This window comes from Zalophus californianus, chromosome 5 (assembly GCF_009762305.2).
Source record: "Zalophus californianus isolate mZalCal1 chromosome 5, mZalCal1.pri.v2, whole genome shotgun sequence".
NCBI classification, from domain to species: domain Eukaryota; kingdom Metazoa; phylum Chordata; class Mammalia; order Carnivora; family Otariidae; genus Zalophus; species Zalophus californianus.
Window position 1 is genome coordinate 128,923,702 of NC_045599.1, and position 12,205 is coordinate 128,935,906.

The 12,205-nt window shown below is 46.4% G+C and overlaps 1 protein-coding gene across 10 annotated transcripts in view; it reads right to left on the minus strand.

Annotated features, from left to right (window-relative positions):
• The window catches only part of PDZD2 (PDZ domain containing 2), a 343,304-nt gene continuing 331,099 nt past the window's right edge, over nucleotides 1–12,205 (minus strand). For 4 of the 10 annotated variants that reach the window (XM_027604795.2, XM_027604794.2, XM_035727563.1 and 1 more), the window contains 5 exons: nucleotides 11,694–11,811; nucleotides 8,222–8,323; nucleotides 7,274–7,535; nucleotides 4,493–4,627; nucleotides 3–3,150 (listed from right to left, as the gene is read on the minus strand). In XM_027604795.2, coding sequence (XP_027460596.2) covers nucleotides 2,984–3,150; nucleotides 4,493–4,627; nucleotides 7,274–7,535; nucleotides 8,222–8,323; nucleotides 11,694–11,811 — 784 coding nt within the window. In that variant the 3' untranslated portion in view covers nucleotides 3–2,983. Of the gene's footprint in view, nucleotides 3,151–4,492; nucleotides 4,628–7,273; nucleotides 7,536–8,221; nucleotides 8,324–11,693; nucleotides 11,812–12,205 lie in introns of all 10 variants that reach the window. The other 6 variants (XM_027604788.2, XM_027604789.2, XM_027604790.2 and 3 more) reach the window with 3 other exon arrangements.

The window sequence follows — 12,205 nt, forward strand, 5'->3', positions numbered from 1 at the left end:
GCAAAGGCATGGGATGTTTAAGATTTAAGGAGGTGGAACGGCTTTCAATTGTGCCAGATCCTTAGTGTGGCCCTGTAAGAGTTGTTGATTTTCTGTTGCTTTTTGACTGCTCACCCATTGATGTAATAATTTGGGTAATAAACATTTCTTATCTTGAGATTTTACAAGGTTACTTTATAGGTGGCAGAATTAAAAAAAAAAAACAAGTAGTAAGCAGAGTGTTTATTTTTTAAAATTACTTAAAAAAGGTTGTTTACAGAGATGTGGATTTACATAACTTGGCGACAACATTTTAAAAATGTACAGGCTATTTCATATTATTGCACTTACTCTTCAATAATATATAAGGCATTTTATTTTACATAAATAAAGGATAATGTAGAATATCATACAACAGGTGTGGTGCCAATTAAGTCAACCATAAAATTAAATGAGATGTGTTTTGGAGGACAGAAATGCAACCCAACCTACTTCAACCTTCACAGAATATCCTTGCAATTACAGTTTACTTGTTATAACACATATTTACCCTCACAGCTTATTGTGGATGACTGATTAATTAGAAAACCAAAACAATGACATTTTTTAGTAGGATAATATAATACCATTAGTGCTCACTTCAGGAAGTGTGGGAATTAGACTAATTAGAAATACTAGTCATGCCTTGAACATTGAAGACAAATAAGTAGCTTTCTATCTTAGGGTCAGAGATAGTTTAGCCTTTTGCTTTCTCCCTTAAGTTCCAACTGTGGGCCAGGGAAACCCTTCTGGCAAGATCTACTAGAAATGATGACTTTAGCCTACTTTAGGCTAGTAGAGTCTACCCTTGCACTCTTCAGATACGATGATGAGAAACTCTCAGGAGACCGTTCCATTGCTCCAAATTGCTCTAGAAATTCTGGTCTGTTCACATAGGACTGTGAGTTTCTTACTAGGAGGCACAGCTGGAAGAGTAGAGGCAAATATTCTCTTACCATTTAGGTAGGAAAGCAGAAACCACACAACTGACCCCAGAGACTTAAAAACAATCTAGCATGCACCTTGCACTGACTGCCTATAGTATCCTACCTGGAAGTGTAGTGAAAAGTAGAAGCTAAATTAATCAGGTCTTTCTTGCTAACTTTTGTACCACATTTTTTGTATAACCTGTTAAAAAAAAAAAGAAATCTGGGCTCACACCAGCCAGATCCTTCATTCTCATCTGAGAGACCCCTGTGGGCCAACTCTGCAGAGGTTTTCTGTAAGGGATGAGTCACTCGGAAAACCGATATACAAAGGGGACAGCTCAAGCATCTCCATGATTGGTGGGGGGGGGGGTGGTGTACAGTGACCTCAGTTCTTTTCTCTAAGCCATAGACCCAGGCTGTAGGTTATTGAAAGAAGCGTCCAACATAAAACCTGGGCATATCCTCATGCACGCAGGTTTGGCGTCCTCACCCGTATTCCCAGGACTCGAGCAGCTGGTCTGTGTCCCCCTCGGATCTGGGTTGTGCGACACAGTTCTGCTTCTTTACCTTGAAAGAGTGACTCACCCGCCCTCCCCATTGTCGTCTTCTTTCATTTTGTTAAATGAAGCTGATGGAGGTTTGGAATTTAAGAAAAGAAGGTGCAGTATGGAGGAGAAAAGCCAGTTTTGGGACTGGGAGCAGCTACTGGGAAGAAGTCATGCTTTGACAGGAGAGCAGCCGGGACGAGTTTCACGGGCAGTGTGAGGCAGGACAGTCTTCGGCACAGAAACAGTTTTGGCCTAAGGAAGAGTTTGCAAAACAGGAAAACAAACCCAGCAAACATGTCCGTCACTGCAGCGGCATCATGACACCCAGGTCAGGAAGAGCGGGCCAGTGCTCAGAAGGGGCTATTTCTTACGCTTGTTGGACAAGGGGAAGACCAACCAACCCACCCCAAAGCCCCCTAAAAGGATTATTTTTAAGTTCCGCCCTTTGGGTTGTAAATGTAATGCCTATGTTTATAAATCCAAGGATGCTAAAAAGATTTCTAAAAATTTAGCTTAGTGTTTGGAGTGCATAAAATATAGAAATGGAAACCCAGTGACTATAGTATTTCTGCCCACTCCTGTGTTGACTGGTCTTGAATTCAAGCACTTATTCAAGACCAGTTCCGAACTAGATGCAAGGTGCTTTCAGAGCTGGAACTTGCTGCTCATTCTAAGCAGCAAAGTTCATGGCTATTTAGTATGGTTTATCAGAACGGCATTTCTGTAAAATAGCCTTACGACTTACACTTTCAGATCACGATCAGCACTTCATGATGATCCGTAATCCACTGAGTTGAACTCTGCAGCCATACATTGCACATTACACTCACTAAAAAATACCACTTTTTTATTTTCCTTTTTCATTTTTGGATAATTCCTGAGCTCAGCTTAACTGTTAGGTCATAACTGATTTTTTTTTTTAAGTCTCACTTTCTTTTCACCATAACGTACAGACCTACAGCTCCTTCCACTGAATGTGCCTAAAAGCGTTCTCTTATTTACTTACAAAACTATATAAAACTGTAGTCCTTTACTTGTGACACTGGTGTTGCCCCTCAGACTGGGTTAGCTCCCTCACTGCCAGGATTGGGTACGGTGAGCGAGGAGGGGAGGGATGCGAAGGTCTTAAGTAGTAGGTGTCTCGAATGAAGAAGGACATGCCACATCTTGTATCCCCATCAATAAACATAAAAGGGAGGGGACAGGCACCGGAGCAAAAGCATCCCTCCTGGCCTCGGTGGTCCGGGTAGCAGGATTCCAGAGGTCGGCGCTGTTGACGTCGCACATACACGAGGTCAGCTCTTCTTTTAGAAGTATAAACCTGGAGATTTTTATAGTCCTTGCCCTTACCGATGTTCCTGTGTTGTTTAGGAACCCAGTGTTTAAAGAAGTTATGCTGATTTGCTGAAGTAAGGGAACTGAGAAAAGGAGATTCTTGTTAAAAAATGTAACAAGCACCACTAGTGAGTGTCACTCCCGGTGCCTGTTTTAGGAAGAATTCCTGTGCTTCCTAATTACTAGCTGCACGGGTCCCTCTGGGACAGACTTCATAATATTCCAGGCATCAAAGTGCATAAGCCCCACCAGGGGTTTCCCATTAATGGCAAGAATTTCATCTCCAGCTTCTATTGTTCCAGCTTGTTCAGCGGCACCACCTGTGAGAATAAATGCAGAATAATGCCTGGGCACTTTCATAGTGTTCAAAATAAATTCCAAGTAAGCTAAAAACTTAAATGAGAAAAATCTGTGAACGATAGGCCCATATTCTTAGGATAGGGAAATGGTTCTTAAGACACACAGAGCATATACCCATGAAAAATTTACGTAAGCAGTGGACTAGGAGAAGGTATTTTCAGCGTATTTAACCAACAATCCAAATGCCCAGTAAATGCAGGAAAACAGGTTCCACTTCTATCCAGTGTACCGTGATCGCTAATCAGTGACTGTGGAGATAACTTAAACAGCTCTACATACTTCTACACCCCAGCTTTCTCTATAACGAGCTTATGAATATGTTGTTGTTTTTTAAAGATTTTATTTATTTGACAGAGTCACAGTGAGAGAGGGAACACAAGCAGGGGGAGTGGGAGAGGGAGCCCGATGCGGGGCTCGATCCCAGGACCCTGGGACCATGACCTGAGCCGAAGGCAGACGCTTAACGACTGAGCCACCCAGGCGCCCCATGAATATGTTCTATATATTACCTACCGATACTCTTAATATCAACTATTATATAATAGGATATACAGATTTTTATATGTACTGATATTATTAGTATAATTATACTTTTTAAAAAAAGATTTAAAATGAGCGTGCGTTGAGAGCTGGGGCGAGCAGCAGAGGGGGAGAGAGAATCGCAGACTCCCCGCTGAGCATGGAGCCCCACAGGGGGCTCACTCACGACCCTGAGATTAGGAACTGAGCCACCCAGGTGCCCCAGTATAATTATACTTTTTGAATATAATTGTGTAGCTCAGGAACTTGAAGAGATTTTTGAGAACTGTCCAAATCATAAAGTAATTATTCAAGTTCATAAAGAGACCTTGTATCTACCACATGTTTCAACGATCTTTATGCTCTCATCTTACCTTCCTGAAGTCTAGTATTTGCAATTTGAAAGAAATACAATCTTGGTCCATGTTAATTACCCCTGGCTGGCAATTCTTGATGGCATTAACTTGGTACGTTTATATCAGTTACAGCTAATGCTAGTTAGGGACACAGACCCTGGAGCTGGACTGCCTGGGTTCAAGCCTTGTTCTGCCACTTGTGTGTGTGACCTCAGGTGCTTGTGTAATTGCCCTGTGGCACACTCTCTCCTTTGTGAAACAGGAATAATAGGATTGTCGGGGGGTGGGCAACATGAGTTCATACATGTAAAACACAACAGGGCTGACACACAGTACATCCTGTGTGTGGGAGAGAATGAAAACATTTTCCGAACGGAAGGCACAGTCATACACAGAAAACAGCCGACTGGCTCTTCTAGGGCGTTACCTTTGTATACTCTTTTAATGAACAGGGGCCCATCTCCAGCCATTGAGGATTTTCCTCCATCCAGACTCAAGCCCAGCCCAGCAGAGGTCTTCAGCACTTCGACACACAGCGCATCGTGGGAAGGGACGCTTCTCCCTGCAGCCACGACATTCGTAAGAATGGAAATGACAAGGACACTCATTACCACCTCTCCAGTCCCCCAAATGTATTACCCCATCGCCCCTGAGTCCCATCTCCCTTCAAAACCAGCGTTAGGATTGGTCTCCCAAATTTGGAGCTGACCTCGTGGCTATGTTCCTGCTGTGCATGCACCATTTGCTCTTCAAAGCATTTTTTTTTTTTTTTAAGATTTATGTATTTGAGAGAGAGAGAGCACATGCATGTGAGCAGGGGGGAGGGCCAGAGGGAGAAGCGGACTCCCCGCTGAGCGCAGAGCCTGATGCAGGGCTCCATTCCAGGACCCTGGGATCATGACCTGAGCCGAAATCGAGAGCCAGACACTCAACTGACTGAGCCACACAGGCGCCCCTAAGCACTTTCTGTAAGCATGGAGGCAGCTTTGGGGCCCAAGCAGAAACCCTCAGAGACCAGACTGCTCTTGGCAAGCCCCGTACACTGTGGTCGTGTGTCTTAGTGAAGTCACGCTTGGGGAATCAGTGTCCTGCCTACCCTGAGTGCCGATGGCAGCGGAGGGTCACAATCCAGCCCTGATAACCTGCAGCACCCCGGTGCCAGGCCTCACGTGAGACAGCGATCGTGGGTCCCAGAGCTCCGCGCCTTCCCCCTTCTGCTGCGCATGCTCCTGCCCTCGCTGCCATCTCCTTTCTCCATGGGGGTGTGGGGGGGGGCACATTTCCCTGGCAATGGGTCCTCCACTGCAACAAACGTGTGCAGACTGCCCACTTGGGCTTGAGGCTAAGGTAGCCAGCATCCCTGCCTTTGAACAGAAAGGTCTGTTCATTAGTGGGGTTTGAAGAAGGTCACTCTGCGTCCACGGGGTCTGAAGGCAATGTGCCACAGGAATTTCAATAGGTGATTTCACTTGCTTGTTAAACAGAACAGGCCCATTACAGTGGCTCTCAGCTCTGGGCCAGATTCTACTGAAATCACCCAGGAACCTTAGAAAGCTAGTGACTCTGGGCCCTGACATAATTGAGCTGGTGAGTTTGCTGGGCAGTAGGATTCTGAAAGCTTCCTAGGTGCCTCTTGTGCAGCCCACCGCCTCTGTCCTCAAGTGGGATGCTTCCGGGGCACGTGAAGGGATGATTCCATGGGTTCGGGTGGAGCTCTAGGCAGGGGAATTTTAAGGAACAGGACTATGAAAAAGTTTAAGCCCTGAACGTGCTTATAATTTGGTAACTATAGAACCCCATTCAAGGCCAGATGTTCTGAAGGTGTCCCAGGAATACTTAATGATTATAAATGACAGAATAGCCTTCCATATCCCAAGTTCATGAGGCTTAAAAACTCTAGAAGCTGCCAGGAGTTTCCTGTGATGTTAAGTTTCTGGATCCATTGAAAATAGACCAAGCAGTTGAGACAGTGCTGGGGCAAAGGTGAGCATGACAAGGTCTGAGGACCTAAGGTGTTTCCCAGTATTGAGAAGGGCTTCAGTTTTCTAGAGGCGTAAAAAGCAAGACAACAGAGGAGAAGGGTGAGAATACTTCCGACCTGTGGAGGCATCTGGACAGGAAGAGTTTCCCATCTGTTCAGTGGAAGTGAGTGCTGTTTTCAGCAAAGAAGTCACGGATAGGCCAGGCCACCATGAAGCCAAGTTGAACGGAGGAATTCAACTACCCTTGACTTTACTAGGGAGAGATGTTGAGAAGAAACCAAAGACCTCCCCAGAAGGCAGTGCCCTGATCTGAGCTTCCAGAGGCCCTCCGTGCTCTCGGGACTAAAGACATTGCTCCTGAACTCCAAGGGAGAGGACACCACGGAGGTCTAGCGTAGTTCTCCGAAGGCCGCCATCAGCCTTGTGCTTCAGAAACAGAAGCAGTACTTAGTTCCGAGTAAACACCTCGTATGCCTTCCCAGCGGGCCTTGGGATGACAGTATGGAGGGCGCTTAGGAAATCCTCTTCTCAACCTCTTTTTATAAGCTTTTGGTTGATTAAGGCTACAGTCTCTGTTTTTAAACATTTGTGCCCCCTCATTTCCTTATGTTCTTCTAAAACAGGAAAGAATACAAACCCTGGTGTTTCCAAGGACAAATGGCAGTTCTGGAATTTCTGCATGCTCTCCATGATTCCCCTTATCACAAGAGTTTTGTGTTTTACCTAAGTCCTAAGAAGATATAAATGTGAAAGGGCTTCCTTCCTCATACACGTAGAGAGGCTGTCAAGCAGTCGTTCAAAGTCTTCGACAGTATGGCTTTAACTACAGGGGGCAGTGGTTTCTAACTTACTAGGAACACTGCTTTTTCAAGAAGAATCCAGAAACATTAGACTTCACTACATTTGATTTCTTCTTTTTTTTTTTTTTTTAGAGGGAGAGAGAGGGTGTGGGGCTGGGGGGTGGGGGTGGGGCAGGACAGAAGAACAGAGAGAATCCTAAGCAGGCTCCAAGCCCAGTGTGGAGCCTGATGGGGGCTCGATCTCAGGACCCTGAGATCATGACCTGAGTTGAAATCAAGAGCTGGACGCTTAACCGATGGAGCCACCATGCGCCCCTCTATTTGATTTCTCTGACCCTAATGAGAGTAGTTAGGTTCCTTTTGGTTCAGCCAGAATCTGCTCTGCCGGTTGCTCACACCCTGCCAGTTGCTGGGCTGGTGACTTACCTATACCAGGCTCCAGTGTGCTGGCCTTCCTGGAGAGCGGGCCCTGCCCACTGGCTTCCTGCCCACTGGAGGCTCTGGGCCGATCGTTCCCTTTCCTGATGACCACGAGCACATCTCTGTGCAGCTGTGCTTGGTGCAGAATCTTGAGGACATCCCCATGGACTAAGCCGGCCAGTGAGGCACCATTGACGGACAGAAGGAAATCCCCTCGGTTCACAGTCCCTTCCTGAGAAGCAGCCCCCTGAGAACACACCCTGTGCACCTGGGGCGAGGAGAAGACAAAAGCTTTGGAAACTTCAGTCAAAGCAGAAGGGCAGATGCAAATCTGTAGTAGAGGAACCTTCTAATGGCAAGTTTGCAAAATCCTACGAACGTGGTTCATTGAAAGCCTGCGCCGCGTGAGGGAGGGAATTACAAAGGTCGGTGCCGGCATCTGAATACATTTTTTCCTCAACTTCTCGCGAGCGTGTAATCTGCCTGGCACTCCGCCGGGCAGTAAGATCACAAAAATGAGCAGGACCTGGTCTGGTCTCACGGGGGCGGCCTGCCTCGTGATCTCAGAGGCCTCTGAGTGATCTAAAATCGGAGGTGGTTCTTGAGAAGGAAGTAATTTCAGAAGCACATGCAGATTGGGTCAGTTGATTCTCGTGTTTTTCTAGTGTTTAAGTATTCAGGTGAACATGAGGAAACTCCAGAAAACCGTGCTTACACGTACTGGCATCGAGTAGGTCACTCGGTCTGCACATTGGTCGGCTCTGTGGTAAAAATGTGTATCTTTGCCAATGGCTAGGTTATGTCCTACCTCCCGCACTTTGCCACTTTGCTTTGTTAGGAGGAGACAAACACCACCAGTGTTCTGTGAGCTCACAGATGGGAATTTTGTCCTGAGCACCTCTGAGGCTGTGTCAGGAGTGACTTCCCTGGGAGCATCTTGACGTGGTCACTTACCACAACTGATTTCGGCTCCATGTCTGTCCCTCCTGCCACAGTGAATCCCAGACCTGAGCCTTCTTTTTTATTCAAGACGATGAAGCAAACATCTTCTTTATTCTAGTAAAAAGAAACAGAAAAAAGTCCAGTTGACCTTTGAATAACCCAGGGGGTGGCTCACTGACCTCCGCACTGTCAAATCTGCATAGAACGTCGTCCCTAAAACTTAACCACTAAGAGCCTGCTGTTGACTGGAAGCCTTACTTAGAAACGGTTAATTTTCTGTGTTGTATTATAGACCCTGTTCTTAAAGCTAGGGAAAAAGAATGTGATTAAGAAAATCATAAGGACATGATGCCTGGGTGGCTCAGTCAGTTAAGTGTCTGCCTTTGGCTTAGGTCATGATCCCAGGGTCCTGGGATCGAGCCCTGCATCGGGCTCCCTGCTTTGCAGGAAGCCTGCTTTTCCCTCTGCTGCTCCCCTTGCTTGTGCTCGATCTCTCTCTCTCTCTCTCTCGCTCTGATGAATAAATATAAATAAAATCTTGAAAAAATCGTAAGGAAGAGAATGCATTTATAGTACTGGAAAAATCTCGTGCAAAAGTGGACTTGTGTTGTTCAAGAGGCAACTGTATATTCCTCGTGCCAAGAGTCAGGAAGCTCTGCTGTGAGTCCTCCTGCACAGCTGCTCAGCACGAGCCCCGATGGTTATTCGGGAGCTTTCACACAATATTGGAATTGGAGGAGCTTCATCTCAAGCATCCTGCTCCCCTCCTGGGTGGTGCTGACATGATGGTGTTTTGAGGGTCCATCCTGTAGCTACAGCCCCATGTTTAGGGTGGACATAAGCCAGGATGGGGCAGGGACAGGGGACAGTTTAGGAGCTATTCCAGGCACCAGATTATGTCTTCCCAAATCTGATCATAGCACATCATTTGATCTTGAAGGGGATTCTTTACTGTACAACTGTTTAAGTCTACAATTTAGCCAAGCCAGTGTCAACAAGAGCAGAGAGAAGTAGTGCCAAGAGGCAGGATGAGAGAAACTGAGGCCACCAGTTTATGTCCCCGTCCCGCCATGTTCAGTTCATTGGATTTCAGGTGCAGTTGATGAACTGTCATAAAATACAAAGTATGTTAAAAAATATAAAGTACTTTAAAACTAATTGTCAACTTGAATCGAGACTAGAACATTCCTAGTAGTGTCCTAGGGTTAAGTAACAAAAAGATGTCCTATGTTTCAAGCATCAAACAAAAGATATTTTGAAATAAAATATTTTAGCTAATTCTGAATTTTTACTTCTTTTGCTCACACACTATATATGATGAACAACATTTTAAAGATCTGCATTGCTAGATTCCCCATGAAGTGATGTATAATCTATCAGTTCAGGGTGTTCTCAGCCCAGCAAGAGAAAAAGAATCTAACTCCTTCAGGGTTGCTTTGATGAGAGAAAGTGAGAACACTGAAGAGAGAGACCCAGCTCCATAGTGTGCTGGGGAAGGAACCCAATACTTAAAAGAAAGTTTAGTTCTATTATTAGTGTGTCCTAAAGAGTAACCCCAAACATTTTACACCTCCCTAAAGAAGTTCATTCAACCCAAATCCCCATATGTCGTCACTAGACTATCGGGCAGACCTACTGCTAAGGCCAACTGTTTACACGCTCAGACCCCGTTCAGTGGAGAGAATGAGGGCTAGGCTTTCTCAGTGAAAATGGGAGCATGTGGTCTGGTAAGTGACCTTTGTGTAGCTTCTGGGAGGTAATGCAGTACTTCTCAGAGACTTAAGTGCCTTTATGGGAGCAAAGACAATATTTGAAAATGGGATTCTCCTGCATTCCGGGATATAACACCAAAATTTTAATTTATTCACATTTTCTGGTTGTGTTTGAGGATACAAGTGTGCTAGAAGCTGACTGTCAGGCCATATCTCCCCTCTAAGTAGCTTAGCACAGCATCAGGGAAGCTCCATGCACCCCCGAGAACTCCCCAAGGTTGGGTGTGTTGAGGTCAGAGGGGCAGGGCTTGTTCCCCCCGCCCCCGATCTCTCACAGCGCCCCCAACAGGAAGCCACAGGGAATCGTGTGCAGTTCCATTTTCAGCACCCACAAACCACACTCACTCAAAAAGCAAGCAGGAAATTTCTGAAGATGGTAGAGCGAGGACATCTCCGCTCATGCTGCTCCGGGAAAGCAACTAAAGACTGCAGGATAATAAGGGGAAAAGCCGCATTGTGATCAAGTAGGAAAGCGCTTCCACACCAGACCACAGGGTTGTCTGGTGGTGAGTGTACAACCAGAGCAAGGGGGTAGGAGGCCCCAGAGGATGCCCCCCCACCCCTCCTGGTGGCGCTTGGCATCCTTTCCACACAAAAAGTCTCCCCTTTTGTGGTCCCTGAAAATGCACATCCCATTTTCAGTTGGTTGAGACTTTTTGCTTTTCTCCTCCTCCGTTTTCTCTAACACTGAAATGTCTGGAGGAAAAGGGACCTGGCAAAGCGTGATCCCACCGTGCCACCTTGACTGGAAATGCCAGAACAAGACTTGCATGCAGGAGATGCTTACTTATTGTCACAAGTTGAAGGAAGAAGGGAGATGACAGACTAGTCCCTTTTACTGAGAGTGAAAAATGCTGGACATCTCAAGGTTCACTGCACAGATCGAAACCAGTGGGTTGAGGACCAGAGGGAGTGTAAGCCAAGGGCAACTGGCCGCCTCTCCATCCTGGTTCACTCCTTAGTAGATGCCAACGTCACAGCCCTTCTGGGTAATATTAGAATTTCTGGAACAGTGTTCTCGAATCCATCAGTGACCCAGGTATATTACCAGTTGAGAAACTGTTCATGTTTGCTTTTTGTCCTCTAAACAGAAATACTCATTTATTAGGGTTCAAATCTCTATGGGTAGTCCTGAGAAGTTAATGTTGTTCTTCAGAGACGTATTCTAGATATGAACCCATGGCTTCTTTTGTTGTTTACTGTCACCTCCGATTTATGGAAGGACTTCATTTGTAAGGACCCGTTAGCCACACTGTCTTGAGCCCCAGGCTTTAGAAGCCCCTAGGCTGGGAGCCCGGGCAGGGCTACACAGATGCGCTAACCCATCTCCCCAGCAGGTGGCTCCCTTGACAAGGCGTTAATGTCCTCCTAGTGGCCGGGCTGTGATTGTGGTCATTCCCTCCCATCTCCAAGACACCCAGTTCCGTTCTGAGGACCCTCTGTAGACAAACGCCAGATGTGGGGGGTGAGGAGGAGGGCAGCTAGTCACCACTGGGGAATTAAAACAGCAGCTGCACCTGGAATTCAAGACAAGGCCTAAGCTTGAGAAGCAAGCTGCAAAGAGAGAAGTCAGACCCGGCTGAAGAACGCCCTGCATGGACCCGGGACGGGGTTCTCCGGGGCTCTGGGGGGACCTCTCCAGGCTGGGGGCCCACGCTTGGGCCCGGGCGTGGCCTCCGCTCCTTCTCCCCGGCCTGTCCGGTTTCACTCACCTCTGATTGTGCTTTCGCTTCCTGAATGAGAGTTAGGACGGTCGATCTGGACCCCACTGATGATAAAACAGACTGCAGTCTTCGCTGGTCCCCCGCTGAGATGAGAAGCTGATCCAAACTAAAGAACATAAATATATTTGAAAAACATTAAAGAAAAAGGTGATTTTTCCATTTCATAAGGGCGTATTTAAAATGATCTCTTTCTACCAAATCGCAGGCATTTTCTGAGTGTCATGCCCTCTTGGTCGTAGTAACTCTCCATTCAAACTAAGGAGAATCCTGTGAGCTCTAATAGGAATTGCACTTGCTGCCCACAGCGCTGGGAAGGACTGTGGCTTCTGGGATCCCTCCCGCATGTCAGGGAACTAATCCTGGAGCTTAGAAGAAAATTTCTGACATCTAAAAAAAAAAATTCTTTAAAATATGTTAGAAATTTTCTGTTAAACTCTGGTCACCTTCAAAGACCCAGGTTCTCCCCCGAGGCACAGCCTGCCCTGTCCTTTCTCATCTCT